At 42.9% G+C, this 21,010-nt stretch overlaps 1 protein-coding gene across 2 annotated transcripts in view; it reads left to right on the forward strand.

Moving 5' to 3' along the window:
• LOC126480994 (synaptic vesicle glycoprotein 2C-like) overlaps positions 1-21,010 on the forward strand; it is a 175,149-nt gene that overhangs the window by 89,111 nt on the left and 65,028 nt on the right. For both annotated transcript variants that reach the window (XM_050104438.1, XM_050104439.1), the window contains exons 5-6: positions 2,113-2,234; positions 11,909-12,150. In XM_050104438.1, coding sequence (XP_049960395.1) covers positions 2,113-2,234; positions 11,909-12,150 — 364 coding nt within the window. The remainder of the gene's footprint in view (positions 1-2,112; positions 2,235-11,908; positions 12,151-21,010) is intronic.

A 21,010-nucleotide genomic window follows, 5' to 3' on the forward strand; every position in this document is an offset into this window, starting at 1 on the left:
ACGGTGTCGAAAGTCCTCTGGAAACCTAAAAATATGGAATCAATTTTACATCCATCCCCTGTCGATAGCACTTAATACTTCATGAATATAAAGAGCTAGTTGTGTTTCACAAGAACGATATTTTCTGCATCCGTGCTTTGTGTCAATAAATCGTCTTCTTCGAGGTGCTGCATTATGTTCGAAAAAATATATGTTCCAAAACCCTACTGCAAATTGACGTTAGTGATACAGGCCTGTAATTCAGCGGATTACTCCTATTTCCTTTATTGGGTATTGGTGTCACTTGAGCAATTTTCCAGTCTTTAGGTACGGATCTATCAGTGAGAGTGGTTGTATGTAATTGCTAATTATGGAGCTATTTTATCAGCGTACTCTGAGAGGAACTTGAGTGGTATACAATATGGACAGGAGGCCTTGCCTTTATTAAGTGATTTAAGCTGCTTTGTTACACCGAGGATATCTACTTCTATGTTTCTCATCTTGGCAGTTGTTCTCGATTGGAATTCAGGAATATTTACTTCGTCTTCTTTGGTGAAGGAGTTTCGGAAAACCGTGTTTAATAACTCTGCTTTAATGGCACTGGCATCAGTGACTTCACCGTTGTTATCGCGCAGTGAAGGTATTCATTGCGTCTTGCCACTGGTGTGCTTTATGTATGACCAGAATCTCTTTGGGGATGACACGGCCGCCGGTCAGTACCATTGGGCTTTCATGTCCTCTTCGGGAGGAGTTTAGTTTACTTCAGTAACGATACTGGATAGGAATGTTGGAGTCAATTGATGACGAGCAAGCAGAGATGCATGTATGACAACAAACCGATTTTTGTGATGTTGGCTTAGAGCATGCGGTATCCACACACGCGAGTTTTGAACCTTCCCCGTTGCATGCAAATGACGCATGATGATGGAATGATTACAATTCATCATATTTGCCAGTTCTCGAGTACACTGTGCGGATCATTGTGGATTAAAGCATAAACGATTTTCGTCAAAGCCCGAAGGTCTTCCTGAACGTGGAGAGTCACTAATGTCAAAACGATCCTCCTCAAAACGAGAAAATAATTTTCTTGCGGTACTCTGTCCAATGACATTGTACGCACCCATAGCGCAAATGTTTCTGGCTGCCTCAGCTGCTGTCACCCCTCTGTCGGACTAAAACAGAAGAATACGTCGGAAATGTTGCGATTTCTCCATTTGGCATTGCATTTCTTAGCGTCCACAGCTCCACTTACTATCTCTAAACGACAAAATGACAATATATAAACTCAAATAGCAGCAGTAAACTGCAAATAAAAAAAATGACAATCGATAAATAAACCCATAGGAGTTGAAATGCCAACATTCAAAACAAAAGCACTACGATCTTATGCAGCAACCTAATATTTTCTTTGGTAGCTTATATCGTAAAACGTTACTTACTGTTGCCGTCGACACACATGTGGCCTAAGTTACTGCGCGTACTTTTGTTGGACGGTCAGCGAGAATCATATAGTCGACTTTTTGCAAGATTTGTTTGGAAACCTCGTATGCTGGTAGTTCTGAGTCGTCATCATCAGAAATGGATGTCCGTCCACGTTTAAGTTCATGGTACCATCTCTAACCTATTATCATTAACGGTGCAGTGTCCATTGTCAGTTTTCTCTTGTCACAAGTTTTCTCATCCACAAGCAAAAAGAATCTCGCCGAACGATATCGCACTTTTCCCATCTCTGCAGTAACAACCAGGTAGTAGAATTGAAATTCATACGAAACCGTGAATACGTTTCATTATTCTTTTTGCGTCGTCTAAGAAACTGTGGCATTCGGCTGAGACACCTACTTGCGCTATATGGGTACTTATTGAATCTTCCTCATATCTGACTGCGTCTCGAAGTTTGAGATACTTCTCTGAACAACTCCAAATCACAATGGATATAAGCATTTTCTCATATGCTCATGTTTACTCCTGACACTATCAAGGATTATTTTGTATGCTAATGTTTTATGGGATTTATAACCCATCCACAACAATGCAGCTTCTTCCAAGGATGTGAAAGGCTGTTTCTTAGCGTTTCCAATGTATTTTCGTTAATTTTTAATGACAGTACGAAGGTACATTATGTTTTTGACGCAGTGGTTGCGGGGCCTACGCCATGCTGATGTCCTACCTGGCGGAGTTCCACAGCACCAAGTACCGCTCCCGCTGCATCATGTTCACCGGCATCGGAGTCTCCACTGCCAACTACCTCATTCCCTGTGAGTGGACACTCCTTCAATTCTTGAAATCTTTAGGAAGTACCTGACATCTCTGACACGATCAAAACTTTTATTTTTATAAGTGTATTTACAGCAGAGGTAAATTCAACAAATTAAAAAATCATGATGTTATATAGTGCACATTTGTTTTTAGAAGCTTGAGACCGAATACGAAGCGCTAGTCTGTTCCATGAAAGCCTCTTCATCTTAGTACACACACACTGCGACCAGCATAGATTTAAATCTGCTTTTAACTTACAACACGAATTTAATTATTTCTTGATGCCTAAGGATGTCTCCCATTCACTCATCCTTTTTTTTTGATCATCAGTCTACAGACTGGTTTGATGCGGCCCGCCACGAATTCCTTTCCTGTGCTAACCTCTTCATCTCAGAGCAGCACTTGCAACCTACGTCCTCAATTATTTGCTTGACGTATTCCAATCTCTGTCTTCCTCTACAGTTTTTACCCTCTACAGCTCCCTCTAGTACCATGGAAGTCATTCCCTCATGTCTTAGCAGATATCCTATCATCCTGTCCTTTCTCCTTATCAGTGTTTTCCACATATTCCTTTCCTCTCCGATTCTGCGTAGAACCTCCTCATTCCTTACCTTATCAGTCCACCTAATTTTCAACATTCGTCTATAGCACCACATCTCAAATGCTTCGATTCTCTTCTGTTCCGGTTTTCCCACAGCCCATGTTTCACTACCATACAATGCTGTACTCCAGATGTACATCCTCAGAAATTTCTTCCTCAAATTAAGGCCAGTATTTGATATTAGTAGACTTCTCTTGGCCAGAAATGCCTTTTTTGCCATAGCGAGTCTGCTTTTGATGTCCTCCTTGCTCCGTCCGTCATTGGTTATTTTACTGCCTAGGTAGCATAATTCCTTAACTTCATTGACTTCGTGACCATCAATCCTGATGTTAAGTTTCTCGCTGTTCTCATATCTACTACTTCTCATTACCTTCGTCTTTCTCCGATTTACTCTCAAACCATACTGTGTACTCATTAGACTGTTCATTCCGTTCAGCAGAACATTTAATTCTTCTTCACTTTCACTCAGGATAGCAATATCATCAGCGAATCGTATCATTGATATCCTTTCACCTTGTATTTTAATTCCACTCCTGAACCTTTCTTTTATTTCCATCATTGCTTCCTCGATGTACGGATTGAAGAGTAGGGGCGAAAGGCTGCAGCCTTGTCTTACACCCTTCTTAATACGAGCACTTCGTTCTTGATCGTCCACTCTTATTATTCCCTCTTGGTTGTTGTACATATTGTATATGACCCGTCTCTCCCTATAGCTTACACCTACTTCTTTCAGAATATCGAACAGCTTGCACCATTTTATATTGTCGAACGCTTTTTCCAGGTCGACAAATCCTATGAAAGTGTCTTGATTTTTCTTTAGCCTTGCTTCCATTATTAGCCGTAACGTCAGAATTGCCTCTCTCATCCCTTTACTTTTCCTAAAGCCAAACTGATCGTCACCTAGCGCATTCTCAATTTTCTTTTCCATTCTTCTGTATATTATTCTTGTAAGCAGCTTCGATGCATGAGCTGTTAAGCTCATTGTGCGATAATTCTCGTACTTGTCAGCTCTTGCCGTCTTCGGAACAGTGTGGATGATGCTTTTACGAAAGTCAGATGGTATATCGCCAAACTCATATATTCTACACACCAACGTGAATAGTCGTTTTGTTGCCACTTCCCCCAATGATTTTAGAAATTCTGATGGAATGTTATCTATCCCTTCTGCCTTATTTGACCGTAAGTCCTCCAAAGCTCTTTTACATTCCGATTCTAATACTGGATCCCCTATCTCTTCTAAATCGACTCCTGTTTCTTCTTGTATCACATCAGACAAATCTTCACCCTCATAGAGGCTTTCAATGCATTCTTTCCACCTGTCTGCTCTCTCCTCTGCATTTAACAGTAGAATTCCCGTTGCACTCTTAATGTTTCCACCGTTGCTTTTAATGTCACCAAAGGTTGTTTTGACTTTCCTGTACGCTGAGTCTGTCCTTCCGACAATCATATCTTTTTCGATGTCTTCACATTTTTCCTGCACTCATTTCGTCTTACCTTCCCTGCACTTCCTATTTACTTCATTCCTCAGCGACTTGTATTTCTGTATTCCTGATTTCCTGTACTTCCTCCTTTCATCAATCAACTGAAGTATTTCTTCTGTGCCGGCCGAAGTGGCCGTGCGGTTAAAGGCGCTGCAGTCTGGAACCGCAAGACCGCTACGGTCGCAGGTTCGAATCCTGCCTCGGGCATGGATGTTTGTGATGTCCTTAGGTTAGTTAGGTTTAACTAGTTCTAAGTTCTAGGGGACTAATGACCGTAGCAGTTGAGTTCCATAGTGCTAAGAGCCATTTTTAGCCATATTTCTTCTGTTACCCATGGTTTCTTCGCAGCTACCTTCTTTGTACCTATGTTTTCCTTCCCAACTTCTGTGATGGCCCTTTTTAGAGATGTCCATTCCTCTTCAACTGTACTGCCTACTGCGCTATTCCTTATTGCTGTATCTATAGCGCTAGAGAACTTCAAACGTATCTCATCATTCCTTAGTACTTCCGTATCCCACTTCTTTGCGTATTGATTCTTCCTGACTAATGTCTTGAACTTCAGCCTACTCTTCATCACTACTACATTGTGATCTGAGTCTATATCTGCTCCTGGATACGCCTTACAATCCAGTATCTGATTTCGGAATCTCTGTCTGACCATGATGTAATCTAATTGAAGTTTTCCCGTATCTTCCGGCCTTTTCCAAGTATACCTACTCCTCTTGTGATTCTTGAACAGGGTATTCGCTATTACTAGCTGAAAGTTGTTACAGAACTCAATTAGTCTTTCTCCTCTTTCATTCCTTGTCCCAAGCCCATATTCTCCTGTAACCTTTTCTTCTACTCCTTCCCCTACAACTGCATTCCAGTCGCCCATGACTATTTGATTTTCGTCCCCCTTTACATACTGCATTACCCTTTCAATATCCTCATACACTTTGTCTATCTGTTGATCTTCAGTTGGCGACGTCGGCATGTATACCTGAACTATCGTTGTCGGTGTTGGTCTGCTGTCGATTCTGATTAGAACAACTCGGTCACTGAACTGTTCACAGTAACACACCCTCTGCCCTATCTTCCTATTCATACAATTTTCTGCTGCTGTTGATATTACCCGATACTCATCTGACCAGAAATCCTTGTCTTCCTTCCACTTCACTTCACTGACCCCTACTATATCTAGATTGAGCTTCTGCATTTCCCTTTTCAGATTTTCTAGATTCCCTACCACGTTCAAGCTTCTGACATTCCACGCCCCGACTCGTAGAACGTTATCCTTTCGTTGATTATTCAATCTTTTTCTCATGGTAACCTCCCCCTTGGCAGTCCCTTCCCGGAGATCCGAATGGGGGACTATGCCGGAATTTTTTGCCAATGGAGAGATCATCATGACACTTCTTCAATTACAGGCCACATGTTCTGTGGATACACGTTACGTGTCTTTAATGCAGTGGTTTCCATTGCCTTCTGCATCCTCATGTCGTTGATCATTGCTGATTCTTCCGCCTTTAGGGGCAATTTCCCACCCCTAGGACAAGAGAGTGCCCTGAACCTCTATCCGCTCCTCCGCCCTCTTTGACAAGGCCGTTGGCAGAATGAGGGTGACTTCTTATGCCGGAAGTCTTCGGCCGCCAATGCTGATTATTTATCAAAATTTGGGCAGTGGCGGGGTTCGAACCCGGGACCGAAGACGTTTTGATTATGAATCAAAGACGCTACCCCTTAATTTTGTCAATTTATGCCATAAGTTTCTTTTCTCCTCTTTTAAATTTATACCTCTTCATTAGTTGTCGGAACTATCTGTCTAACGCGCGTGACGGCCCCCCCCCCCCCCCCCCGGCACTAATCCGCCCGTAGTTCTAAATCTAGGGGAATGATGACCTCAGATGTTGAGTCCCATAGTGCCTAGAGCCATTTGAACCTTTTTTTTTGTTTTTGTTTTTTTAATGGGGAGGCGGCAGGATGGGGGGACTGTTGTGGCCTGTTGTGGGGTTGTGAACCGCTGAGGGCTAGGGCGGGACGAAGCCTCTCCGTCGATTCTAGGTCGTTGGTTGAATAAATACATACATACCTATCTTAGCCTTACCTCTAGCATTCGTCTGGAGAACTACATTTAAAAAGCTCCTACTCCTCACTTGTTCATATTGTTTAATGACCACATTTTTTATTTTCTCTATCTCGACCATCGAGTCATTTTGCCGACAAAAAAGAAAAACTCAGTTGTTACTTTAACTGCCTCATTTTCTAATTTAATTCCATCACCATCGCCTGTTTTAATTCGACACTATATTCCTCTTTCTGCTCTTTTGATGATGTTCATATTATGTCCCCTATATAACGCGCTATACATTCCGTTGAAATGCTCTTCCATCTCCTCTGGTGGTTCTGACAGAATTATAATGTCCGTACATTCATCTTACCATGGACTATAGGACGAAAGCTCTTAATATATCATTATGTACCGCGGATGTCACTTTTAGCATTATTTATAGTTCTTTGTCTACTATCGAGTCTTGCTTAAATGCTGCCGCCGTTCATAGCACAGCAGCACAGCACAGCACAAATGAGTTTCTTATACGCTTTGTGAGATGTATAACGATGATTGCTCACATTGTCATCAGCATGTTATACCCTTGGAATCCTATCATCAGTATGTAACATGCATACATTGATATGTACACTCAGTTCGTAGCTATGGCATTCTTTTTTGAGTAACAAATGCACAAAATGTGAGCACAATTTTCAAAGTCCAGAAAAGAGAGATAAGAATACTAACCAAAAATAGTTGGGGTTTTAACTGCTCTGTGTAAATACATGTGCCGCCCAGTTGTACACATCGAAAATAACACGGTTAATTGCTGCACAAAGAGTACTGTCCATTATTATGGAATAAGAGCTAGACTCAACTTACACTTACCAAGAAAAATAAACATAAAATTCAAAACAACGTTTTCCAACAAGTAATAAAACTGTACAATAAATTACCAAAATATATTAAAGAAATTGCAAAAATACACTGAAAGGGTACAGTACCGCCCGACATTGAAAATAGGTACAACATACTTCATTATTTTTGTCAGAACAACATATTTTTTTGTAAAATAACTCAATTTCAATTAATACAGCGAAGCCGGATACCAGTGTGGGAAAGAATGACAATTTATTTATTTAATTGATCACATGTGCACTCCCACAAAGTAAATCCCTACATCCAGTTTGGTGAGATCTGTGAAATGAATGAATGTATGGTCGTCTGCTAACCGCAGATAGTGAATGTGAATATATGATCATCTTTGAGTCGATCCTTTGGCCACCTTTGGTGGGACCAAAGAGATGAAATTTACCAGAGCTTTGAGCGCCTGAAATGTGGCTGACCAATACGATAGTAAGGTGCTTCCCCCACCTCGACAGAGATGGGAGAGGACCTAGAGAACGGCCATGTTTCAGCACTCTGCCGCTGGATCTTGTGCTGTTAAGACCTGTTTTAGTTGTGCTCCGTAATGACGAAAGAGTGGAGACATGGTATGCATGTGGAATATTTAAGAGTAGTTTGAAATATTAATTTCTCTATTTCAGGAACTTTTGTGGGGAGAATTAAATGTCAGGCAGGTAATATTAATGGGATTGTAGTAATCTTCGGAAGCGACCAACGGTCACAATGAAACCACGTGTAGCAATAAGTTGAAATACTTCCGTGTGCTTAAGTTAAGCTGAATTACTAGCGTGTGTACAATAAGTTGAAATATTTAAGAAATAGCGTGTGTACCATAAGTTGAAATATTTAAGAAATGGCGTGTGCAGGACTTGAAATTAGAGACGAGTACTTCCACATGGTGAGTACTGTGTGAGTCTCAAACTGTGTATGAGACAAAAGATAAAGAGAAGTACTCGTCCATGGTATCAGTTGAGGACTCGCGTGTGTGATGAATATGTTCTTAATGTTACTTTGCGTGATATGATTCCGTGTGACGCTAGATTTAAACTCTGAGAGAGAATCAAGGTGAGTCGGCCGTCTATCCAGCAACGCCACTTGGCTTGCATTGCACAGGAAGACGTGCGTATATCTCCAGAGTTCATAGTAGGAAAGTAGAATTACGAAGTGGGGCAGTGTCGTGTGAAACTGGGATAAATATTGATTGAAGTGGGAAAGCTGAAAGTGATAATGTTGTGACCATTCTCTGTGTAGTATTTCCTATTGTAGTGTGGTGTATGTCATGTAATTTGGGTATGTGTGGATTGCATGGGAGAGTAGCGAGGTAGTTTCAAAAGATTAGTGGGTTATGCTTGTTCCTTCGGTACCGCTCGGTCGGGAGGAAAGTTTAGTGATGATGATTGTGAGAGTCGAAGCGTGAGGTATAATAAAAGATCCACCATCCTATCCAGAAAGTGCACTGTAGCGTTAAAAGTAATTACGAGACCATAATATAGAGATTCACCATTGTAAAGCCATGCCCACTGGGCGGAATTTCTCATGTGTTATTGTTGTAGGTTATAGAATTTGTGTGCTTAGGTTATAGAATTTATCGAAATAAATAAGATAGTGAAAAGAAAAAGATTGGTGGACTTTTCCTTCGAATTATATGTTGTAATAATGTCCCGAATTTATAATGTGTGCGCCATTCATATTCAGTGCGGCGGCCACGTGTTGATAAAAGCCGTTAAACGACAGACAAAAAGAAAATGTGGTATTGCCAGTGCGTTGTGAACAGTCAGAGTTCTGTAAATCACAGATAGTCAGATGCGTGTTTCCGTTGCGTATTAATCATATAGGAGGATAACTTGTATTTAAGTGTGAGTACTAGAGTTCATGTTACTCGATAAATAAGAATGAATCCACTCGCTTGGCAGACCACTCATCTTGCAGGCCTGACTGCTTGATGCCACAGTATGAGCAAGGCATGTGGGTGCCTCTCAACACTTATTTAAAAATGCAGCTAAAAAGTACCTGTTATGGCATGTCCTATAGCCTTGTAAAAAGAGTCTACAAATGAATAAAGCTATAACTACTACTACTACTATGGTATACACATGATCATCTAGCATCATAGAGATGGCTGAAGTTGGTGTAATGTAGCACAGAAACTGATTGAAAGTAAGATAAAATCTGTAAATGCAACTGGTAGTGTCTTTCGTACTACGTAAAGAATTATAAGTTTTATTAGAAGGTTATATACTTTTGAACTTTAATTCCCTTCCCAAAATTCCCCTCGCATTCCTTTACTTCTACCTTGACTTGCAGGTTGAATAATAAGGGGGATGGGCTACAATGATGCCTTACTCTCCTCTCAACTACGGCCTCTCTTTAGTGTTCTTCCATTGTTTTAACTGCAGTTTTGTTTCTGTACAAGTTGTAGATAACCTTTCGCACCCTGTATTTTATCCCTGATAGAATTTCAAACAGTTCATTCCAGTCAGCACAGTAAAATGCCCTTATAAACCTATAAATACAATAAATGTAGATTTACTCAATTTTACTTAATCTTCTAACAAGGGGACCGCCCATACCCTATATAATTTCATGAAAATTTTTGGTACATGTGGGAATTGGCCGTAAAGGAAAGTGACAGAATTTGGAGCTTCAGATGCTAAAGCGTTCAGAGTAAATAGCATTTTTGGCGCGGTTCGGGTGAGACATCAGCCATTTACATTAGTCTAGTTGCCAGGGAGCGGTTGGCTCAGAGAAAAGATTTCAGGACGATAATCTCAGGGTAGCGTGGTCGAGACCGTAGGTCGAAAATCATTTTTTATTTTCAACTTTTACGTTACTTGCACTGCAAATAAACTGAAATAATGCTGAATATACTGTATTTATTAATATACTTGTAAAAGGCATAAAAACTAAAATGAAAGGAAAATTGGGGATTGCAGTTTTACATCTAGGAAACATTGTAAAATGCATGTAAAATCAGATATATTTATTATTTTACGATTGAAAAGTTACATGTCTTGGGATGATATAAGTAAAAAAAACAGAGGATGCAGTAATTTTCTCGGCATCTTTCTCAGGTTATAAACGCCGCATTTTTATAATCACATGACTGTTTTAAAGTTTCTACAAAAAACAAATTTTATTTGTAATCCAAAAAGTTCTCTCTCATCATGTAACTTGGCAGTAAACCACCGCTAACGAATCATTCCCCATATATTGGCGAGGATAGCTAGTGACGTACAGAGAAATGTATTTCGATGTAGTCTTCTCGGGATGACTTCTTTTTCTCCCTAGATGAGTTAAGATCAGTTTTTGTTGATGATGATGATGATGATTGATTTGTGGGGCGCTCAACTGCGCAGTCATCAGCGCCCGTGCAAAGTCCCAATTTTTACACAGCCCAGTTTTTCTTTGCACAGTCGAATCTAGCTACTGTCACGAATGATGATGATGATGAAGGGATGAGGACAACACAAACATCCAGTTCGCGGGCAGAGAAAGTCCCCAACCCGGCCGGGAATCGAACCCAGGACCCAGTGATCCAGAGGCAGCAACGCTTGGCAGACCACTCATCTTGCAGGCCTGACTGCTTGATGCCACAGTATGAGCAAGGCATGTGGGTGCCTCTCAACACTTATTTAAAAATGCAGCTAAAACGTACCTGTTATGGCATGTCCTATAGCCTTGTAAAAAGAGTCTACGAGCTGCGGACTAAGATCAGTTTCTGCAGCTTCTTGATCAAATTCTTTTGCTGAGGATGAAAGTAGACGTCGCGCTGTGGCATTAGCTGAAGAGAACTACTCGAAGGAGTGCAAAGCTTTATACGCTTTAATTTAAGTCCCTTCAAGGAAAGTTATTTGTAGAGCTTGTGGACGCAATCCTAAAATTTACTTTACCTTGCATTTTCGTGCATCTTATGAAAATACAAACATTAATAAATACAATACAGTGAGCATTATTACAGTTTATGTGCTATGTAAGCAACGTAAAAATTGAAAAATAAAAAAAGTTTCTACAAGAAGACTCTACTGAACGACACTCACAAGACCCTCACTTACTCTTCCCGCTCAATCAACCGCTGCCTGGTTAGTAAGTTATCAAGAATGGCTCTTGTGTCCCCAGAAATGCTAGATTTTTCTGAACTCCCATTTCTGTCACTTTCATTTCTTGCCAAGACCTGCATATACCATAAATTTGGAAGAAATCGGCGATGGCAAGTAGGCGCGGTCCCCTTGTAAGGTAAGTCATATGCTCAGTATTGCCTCTCGTGTCCCGTCCTTACTAGACCAATCGTGGAAATATCTTCTATCATGTGGCCTTCTACGATTCATTTAATTCCCTATGGTGTGAGTAATTCACCAAGATGTTGAGTAATGTCATCTTTTCCTATATGTCTCCAGGAACCTCAATGGGCCTTGCAGCACTCCGACAGCACCTTCAAGCACAGCATAATTCCTGAACGTCCTACATCTTCGTGTTCCTCTCCTTAAAGACGTTTTCTTAAGTCGATTAAGGCTAATGATAGTTGGTTCCCGTTTAGAGGACAAGGTCCAATTTTCCTTGTTGTTTACCGTCTGTATTGACATAGTGATTGATGAGACGTTAGCCCCTATTTCCCCTGCATTTTTATCAAATGTGTGAAATGAAAGTGTGTTTTCGCAGCCTTCGCGCTGGGGCTGCTGACGCAGCAGTGGGCGGTGGAGGTGGGTGGCGGCCTGGTGCTCAAGCCGTGGAACGTGTTCATCATGGCGTGCTCGCTGCCCGCTCTGCTAGCCGGCAGCCTCATGTCCTTCTTCCCCGAGACGCCCAAGTTCCTCATGTCCAAGGGCCGCAACGGGGAGGCGCTCGCCGTCTTCCGCAAGGTCTATGCTCTCAATACTGGACGCAGCCCGGACTCCTTCCCGGTACGTCTCTGGCTTACCAGCAGTCCGTCACCTCTGTAGTACATGAATGGGGAACTATGGACTTGCAGAACTGGACTTCCCCGTATTTGTAAGTTCTTGTCACCTGCTTCGTCCACCAACCTATAGTTAGCACTTACGTGAATAACAAACACTCGTTCCCCAAAACCAAGTTATTTTGAGTAACCGTCCTCAATTATAACAATCAGCGACCACTCAGGGGTGAGGCCCCTGGTTACTTGAACCAAGACAAACATCAAGATGTTACACTACTGGCCATTAAAATTGCTACACCAGGAATAAATGCAGATAATAAACGAGTATTCATTGGACAAATATATTATATTAGAACTGGCATGTGATTACATTTTCACGCAATTTGGGTGCCTAGATCTTGAGAAATCAGTACCCAGAACAACCACCTCTGGCCGTAATAACGGCCTTGATACGCCTGGGCAATGAGTCAGAGTTTGTATGGCGTGTACAAGTACAGCTGCCCATACAGCTTCAACACGATACCACAGTTCAATGTGCCGTCAATGCGAGCAAGAGGTGACCGAGACGTGTAACCAATGGCACCCCATACCATCACGCCGGGTGATACGCCAGTATGGCGATGACGAATACACGCTTCCAATGTGCGTTCACCGCGATGTCACCAAACACGGATGCGACCATCATGATGCTGTAAACAGAACCTGGATTCATCCGAAAAAATGACATTTTGCCATTCGTGCACCCAGGTTCGTCGTTGAGTAACACCATCGCAGGCGCTCCCGTCTGTGATGCAGCGTCAAGGGTAACCGCAGCCATGGTCTCCGAGCTGATAGTCCATGCTGCTGAAAACGTCGTCGAACTGTTCGTGCAGATGGTTGTTATCTTGCAAACGTCCCCATCTGTTGACTCAGGGATCGAGACGTGGCTGCACGATCCGTTACAGCAATGCGGATAAGATGCCTCTCATCTCGACATACGAGGCCATTGGGATCCAGCACGGCGTTCCTTGTTACCCTCCTGAGCCCACCAATTCCGTTTTCTGCTAACAGTCATTGGATCTCGACCAACGCGAGCAGCAGTGTCGTCATTCGATAACCGCAATCGCGATAGGCTACAATCCGACCTTTATCAAAGTCGGAAACGTGATGGTACGCATTTCTCCTCCTTACACGAGGCATCACAACAACGTTTCACCAGGCAACGCGGGTCAACTGCTGTTTGTGTATGAGAAATCGGTTGGAAACTTTCCTCACGTCAGCACGTTGCAGGTGTCGCCACCGGCGCCAACCTTGAGTGAATGCTCTGAAAAGCTGATCATTTGCATATCACACCATCTTCTTCCTGTTGGTTAAATTTCGCGTCTGTAGCACGTCATCTTTATGGTGTAGCAATTTTAATGGCAAGTAGCGTAGAATTAAACAGACTGACTGGCTTGTATTTTAAACACACAGGTTCTACAACAGTTTCGTCAGCATTTCAGTGATTGTCGCATTCTATAGCTGCAATAGGCTTATCAGGTAGACGACATGAATACATTTAAAAATCGCAAATAAAGTGGTCAGCTTCAGCTAGAGAACGAAGTAATGGACATAAGAGCGCATTAAGTTTGGTGATATCACGTGATGAAACTACAGATTTTCTCTGAGAATATTTTTCACTTAAAAGGATTGATATATTGGGAATCCAAACTAACATGATCGCCACAGAATTTCAAAGGTGTGTGGTTAGTAGCTGTTGGTGCGTATTAATGCAGCACACGTATTTACCGACAAGTATCGCTACCTACACAGCCATATAAAATGTAACACCCTCAAAGACTGTGTTCAGCGACACTAAGGTATAATAAGTGCAGGCTATCAACGATCAGATGGCGTTCTGGAGGCCTAACTGTGCACCCTCTGTTTTGACTCTGCTGGTAATAGCTGTGCTGAGTTTGTGTGTGTGCAACATTCATTCTAGGATGTAGTCCCACAGACGACTACATTCTCGTACTGAACAGCTTCAGTCATTTGAACAAGGTCGCACTGTGTGCCTCTGGACAGCTGGATGGACATATCGACGGATTGGTGCCCATGTTGGGGACTACGTATCGGTGGTGAGTCGTGCAGTGGTTTTGGAAAATTCCAACACATGTAGACTAGGTTCTGGACGACCACGTGGTACAGACGCACGTCGAGAACGTCGCACTATGCCGACAGTGGTGGTCCACTGAACATCATATCATCCAGGGATGAAATCAGGGAACATGTGCACCTGCTGTGTCGTCAGGGACCAATGAGGTACACGTGTGTGGCGTGGCCCTGGTGAGCTGCCTATTCGAGAGTGCATTCAACCACGAGACAAAGATCCCATCCCAGGTTTCATTATGTTGTGTGCCATCAGTTACTACATGCTGTCACATATGGTATTTCTGAGAGTAGAGTAACCAGTGCGCGCTAGTACCGCAAGTACCGTTATCCCCTTGTTATTGCCATTTCTTCGAAAAGAAGGTGATGTAATTTTTCAGCAGGATAGCGCACGTCCACGTGCGGCTGCTGCGACGCAAGATCTCTCGCCAGTTGGAAATGTGGGGGAGATGATGAAGAGGGAAATTATTCGTTCTCCAAGGCTTGCAAGAACCATTGCCGAATAGCAACAAAAGGCGTAAGATGCTTGGGACAATATGTAGCAGAATACCATTCGGAATCCTAATGATCGCTTGCATGAGAGATAAACACTCCTTTGTTGCTACTCCATGAGGGCACACTTTCTGCGACATATGTGTTCCATTTTGTCTTACAATGATGAACTATCTGTCACATAAGTTGTCAGTAAAATGACCTTGTGCTTGAGGGTGTTGCATCTCTTTGCGGCACTGAATCTAAACTGAGGTTGTAGAGTGCAGACTGGCAACATTTGAGTGGGCCTAAGTGTTGTCAGGGTTGTTTCAACTAAGTTGCAGCAGTTTCGCTGGGAAACCCTTACCTATCCTCCGTACAGTCCTGATCTCTCTACTTCTGATTTCCATATTTTTGGACCCCTGAAGAAATACGTCCGTGACAGTCGATTCGTTTAGGATGAAGAAGTGCATGCCTGGGTACAGTCATGGTCCCGCAGGCAGCCACAAACGTTTTTCGAAGAAGGCACTGACCATCTTATCTCGCATTGCGATAAAGGTACTGACAGCTAATGCAATCACTTTTTAAATAGTATATAGTTTACATAACTTTTCCCATGTGTCTAGTTTTTGAGTGCTCCTCATACATGTGACAGTATAAATGAAGATTAGACAAATACCGAGAGTATTTCAGTATGCTTACGAAATTTGTCACAGCATAATCGCAACAAATAATGTGAACTGTAAGAGTTACAAATCTCATACATCAGTATGGATGATGAATTTAGGATGTTGCTGTTTGAGAAGAGTAAGCTGTGTACCAGCAGCGGATTACACCCTATCCCTTCTTTCATCACCATCATCGTCATTATACAACACAAACATAGCATTGCACGATGCACTTATCCATTACAGTCACCTAAACTCTGCAGTTGCACATTTGACACAACTCTCATGAATCCGCAGGGAAAGTGTGTGTGCTGCAAGAACGTCATTACGACAGACGGCCGCACCCGCAGCGCGGCATATCCCAGCCAACAATGCCATAACACATGTACATTGCCTTTCAGTTGATTGCTGTCGATTAACAATGAGGCACCCATGTGGTGCCGGACTGTGTGCTATCCTCTTGTGTGTGACCTATTTAGAAGTTCACCACAAATTAACTCAGTCAACGTATTCAAATAAAACATATACCTTCGGCGGGTATTTCCTGACGACGCGTCGTGTGTCCCACAGTGTTTCGAGCTATCAACGTTCCCTCCAAGGACGCGAGAGCATACAAGTGCGCACGCGAACACACACACACACACACACACACACACACACACACGCACGCACGCACGCACGCGCGCGCTCACACACACACACACACACTCAAGTATCCCATCACCTATAAGTGGACATTAATATAAGGCGTATCCACCCCTCCTCTTTATTACGGCTTGTAATCTGTTGGTGAGACCTACAATGAGGTGACTGATCGTCTATCGACGAATATCAGTCCATTCTCCTCAAGAGCCGAAACCAGATAAGACAGGGATGTGGGGTGCTGGGATCTGAAGCGTAGTCGACGTTATAAATTCATCTGAAAGGTGTTCCATTTGGGTTAAATCGAAACTATGAGTAGTTCAGTCCATTTCAGGAATGTTGTTGTTCACAAGCATTGCCTCTGCTTCATGCAGTACATGATGCCGTAAAATGTGCTTATATCGTTCCGCATTTGGCATTTTCTTAACGTGATAAAGGATCACACAGTTACCACGAGGGACACCTGCACAGAGTAATATACTATATGGCATTGTCGACACTAAGAACGATAGCAGGTAACATTCTCCTGGCATACTCCAACCCTAGCTCTTCCATCAAGCTGTCACATGGTATTGCGTGATCCACTTGTTTCCATTCATTCACTTTCCAGAGACTTCGCTCTTCACAGCACTTCAAACATCGCTTAGTATTGACTACACAAATGTGTGGCTTATTAAGGGCCAGGCGACCCTTTCTTTTTAATTTCCGACCCACAGTCATTGTGCTAATTGGATTGCTGGTAGCACTTTATGTCTCACGAACCTTCCACTTATTTAATCCGATTTTGTACAACCACCCTTCCCAAAGGTCGACGATGCCTGTCCTTCAGTACATGATGCCTGCCCAGTGCTGGTTTAGCTGTACTGTTTCCTCGCATTTACACTTCCTAGAAGTCGACATCGGCACCTGTAGAAGAATTGCAATTTCTCTAATGGATCTGTTACTCTGGTGGCATCCTATGATCAATCAACGCTGGAAATCACTGTGCTCTCCTGAGCGACCCATTCTGCTGTTACTACTGTTCTACAGACAACACTGGCAATGCAATACTCCCCTCCACCTTTATACTGGCGAGTCTGCCTCTCTTTACATCTGATGGTCAACTCTGCCTTAGAAATGAGTGTCCAGATACATTTAATAAGATAGTGTATTCCCTGATGTCTTAACCCATGTCCTGTCATCCTGTCGTTTCTTGTTGTCAGTCTTTGTCCACAAGTTCCCCCTGATTCCACGGAACGCCTTGTTTCTTATCAGTCCGCTTAATTTTAAACATTTAGTTGTAGTACCTCACCTCAAAAGACCTGATTCTCTTCTTTTCTGGTTTTCTCAGCGTACTTGATTTCACTTTCATACAATGAAGTGCTCGAGACGTACATCCTCGCAAATTTCATCTCCAAATTAAGACCTATGTCTAATAATAATAAGGTATCTTTGCCATGAAATACCCCCTTTGCTAGTCAACTTTTTACAGGGGTTGCACAAAAATGTAGAAACACCGAAAAAAACATCAGATTACCATGACTAATACGGTGTATAAAACGTGTTAGGATTCAAACCAGCTTCCAGTCGTCTCATAATTGGTAAATATGTCCCGTTTCGTTTTCAAGCAAATCTTATACTATTCTTCCTGAAAAATAGTGGCAAATTCAGATACTGATGATGGAGGTGGATAGCGATCACTCGCCCTTCTCTCCAAAGCAAACCATGAAGGCTCAATGATAATGAGATCCGATGACTGTGGTGGCAAGGGCAAATGCGACGATTCATCCTTGTGCTTACAAAACCAATTTTGGATGTCACAGGCTGTGTGAACTGGCCTCCTGTCGTTTTGAACACAGAATCACCATCGAGGGAAATAAACATTCTACCATAGGATGGACATGATCAACCTCTTTTGACATAAAAGACCAGGTTACTGTAGCATGTGGAGTGGGGAACAGTCTGGCTAAGGACATTAATTATAGAGTTAGGGGTGACCTGGATGAAACACGAATGCTGCTGGATTGACACTACTAGAGCCATGTGAACAGCGAGTTTCACTGGCTGCTACAGATTGAAATGAAATCTCATATGAGAGCACTACCTTACGCTGCAATAGGGAAATGAGGATATACGAGGGACGTTCAATACGTAATCCAAGACATTTCTTTTCTAGGACAATTTCGGTTGTAAAAATGTGGAATATGTTGTGGGACATCGTGAAATCTTCCCGCTTGAGCCCCTGTAGTTAAAATCAAATACTTAGGTGCACAACTGGACGTCTCTGTTGGTGGTGTTGACATACTAGTCCGCCGGTTGGAGTACTCGAAGGTGTGGGCCCGCTGGGTTCCTCTCCACTTAACAGAAGACCATGGAGAGCAATGAAGGACCACCTGCGCAGAACTGCTTATCCGTGACGAGGCCGATCGTCAGAATTTTTTGTCGAACATCATCACAGGGGATAAAAGATGGGTTCATCACTTTTAACCGGAAACAAAACGGCAATCCATGAAGTGGCGCCACTCCACTTTCCCTCCGAAGAAAGTTTTAAGTCGCACCCTCAGCCGGTAAAGTAATGGCGACGGTCTTCTGGGACTCTGAGGAGATTATTCAGTTCGATATCCTCCCTCATGGTGCAACGAATAGCTCGGAAGGAACTTAAAGGAAAGACTTCAGCGGGTTTGTCACCATAAAAATGCAAACGAACGTCTCCTTCTCCAAGACAACGTAAGGCTTCACAATTCTGCGCACCCGAGAGGAGCTCACAAAACATCATTGGACTGCTCTCCCCCATCCACCCAAAAGCCCGGATCTCGCACATTCCAGGGGAGGTTATTGATGCAGCAAGGTGTTGGCTCCGACGTCGAAGAATAGAGTGGTTCCATTCGAGCACACTTGTCCTCCCAGTTACGTGGCATTAGGCCGTCGCTTTGAACGGAGATTATGTTGAAAAATAGGCTTTTATAGTCAAAAGAGGGGGGAATAATATGATGTTTGTAATCCTCAATAACACCAACCTGCTTTCAGAAAAAAAGTGTGTTGCATTACTTGTTGAACGCCCCTCCTACTAGACACGGCCTACACCTGAACATAAGAGTGAACTGTAGGTTATAACAGCTATTTCGGTTAATTAAGATTTAAATGGACCGTATACGCTGTTGTGCGGGCAACGCATCTACTCTGAAGAACAAATTAAAGCCGTGAAACGTAAGTGCTGCCATAAGCGAACCGCCAATGCTCAGTGCATTTAACAATAACGATAAGAAAATGAGTTTCGATTAAAGTCAAATGAAAACAAAGAATGAAATGGAATCAAGCAGTTAGCAAAATTTGGAAAAATGTCATGAATTCATTTAGTGTATAAAGAAAACGGTCGCCAGCTCACTACGTAAATAAAATTACTATTACTGTAATTATTGATATGCACACTACTGGCCATTAAAATTGCTACACCAAGAAGAAATGCAGATGATTCATTGGACAGATATATGATACTAGAACTGACATGTGATTACATTTTCACGCCATTTCGATGAATAGATCCTGAAAAATCAGTACCCAGAACGACCGCCTCTGGCCGTAATAACGGCCTTGATACGCCTGGGCATTGAGTCAAACACAGCTTGGATGGCGTGTACAGGTACAGCTGCCCATACAGCTTCAACACGATACCACAGTTCATCAAGAGTCGTGACTGGCGTATTGCGACGAGTCAGTTGCTCGGCCACCATTGACCAGACGTTTTCAATTCGTGAGACGTCTGGAGAATGTGCTGGCCAGGGCAGCAGTGAAACATTTTCTGTATCCAGAAAGGCCCGTACAGGACCTGCAACATGCGGTCGTGCGTTATCCTGATGGAATGTAGGGTTTTGCAGGGATCGAATGGAGGGTAGAGCCACGGGTCGTAACACATCTGAAATGTAACGTCCACTGTTCAACGTGTCGTCAATGCGAACAAGAGGTGACCGAGACGTGTAACCAATGGCACCCCGTACCATCACGCCGGGTGATACGCCAATATGGAGATGACGAATACACACTTCCGATGTGCGTTCACCGCGATGTCGCCAAACACGGATGCGACCATCATGATGCTGTAAACAGAACCTGGATTCATTCTAAATCATGACATTTTGCCATTCGTGCACCCAGGTTCGTCGTTGAGTACACCATCGCAGGCGCTCCTGTCTGTGATGCAGCGTCTAGGGTAACCGCAGCCATGGTCTCCGAGCTGATAGTCCATGCTGCTGCAAACGTCGTCGAACTGTTCGTACAGATGGTTTTTGTTTTGCAAACGTCCCCATCTGTTGACTCAGGGATCGAGACGTGGCTGCACGATCCGGTACAGCCATGCGGATAAGATGCCTGTCATCTCGACTGATAGTGATACGAGGCCGTTGGAATCCAGAACGGCGTTCCGTATTACCCTTCTGAACCCACCGATTTCATATTCTGCTAACAGTCATTGGGTCTAGACCAACGCGATACGATAAACCGCAATCGTGATTACAATCCGACCTTTATCAAAATCGGAAACGTGATGGTACCCATTTCTTCTTCTTACACGAGGCATCACAACAACGTTTCACCAGGCAACGCCCGTCACCTGCTGTTTGTGTATGAAAAATTGGTTGGAAACTTTCCTCATGTCAGCACGTTGTAGGTGTCGCCACCGGCGCCAACCTTCTGTGAATGCTCCGAAAAGCTAATCATTTGTATATCACAGCATCGTCTTCCTGTCGGTTAAATTTCGCGCCTGTAGCACGTCATCTTCGTGGTGTAGCAATTTTAATGACCAGTAGTGTATTACTGATAAACTTACATAAGGATACTTGGTTTGTTATCAAGCGAAAATAACACGAATAATTTAAATATTACGGTAGCAGATCATCAAACGGGTATGTCACAATGGTCAAATACTTCTCAGCTAAATAGCAAAGCATGGAAGCTTACTGTCGTTAGTTTTGCGCAAAAGACATT

This window comes from Schistocerca serialis, chromosome 5 (assembly GCF_023864345.2).
Source record: "Schistocerca serialis cubense isolate TAMUIC-IGC-003099 chromosome 5, iqSchSeri2.2, whole genome shotgun sequence".
NCBI lineage: Eukaryota > Metazoa > Arthropoda > Insecta > Orthoptera > Acrididae > Schistocerca > Schistocerca serialis.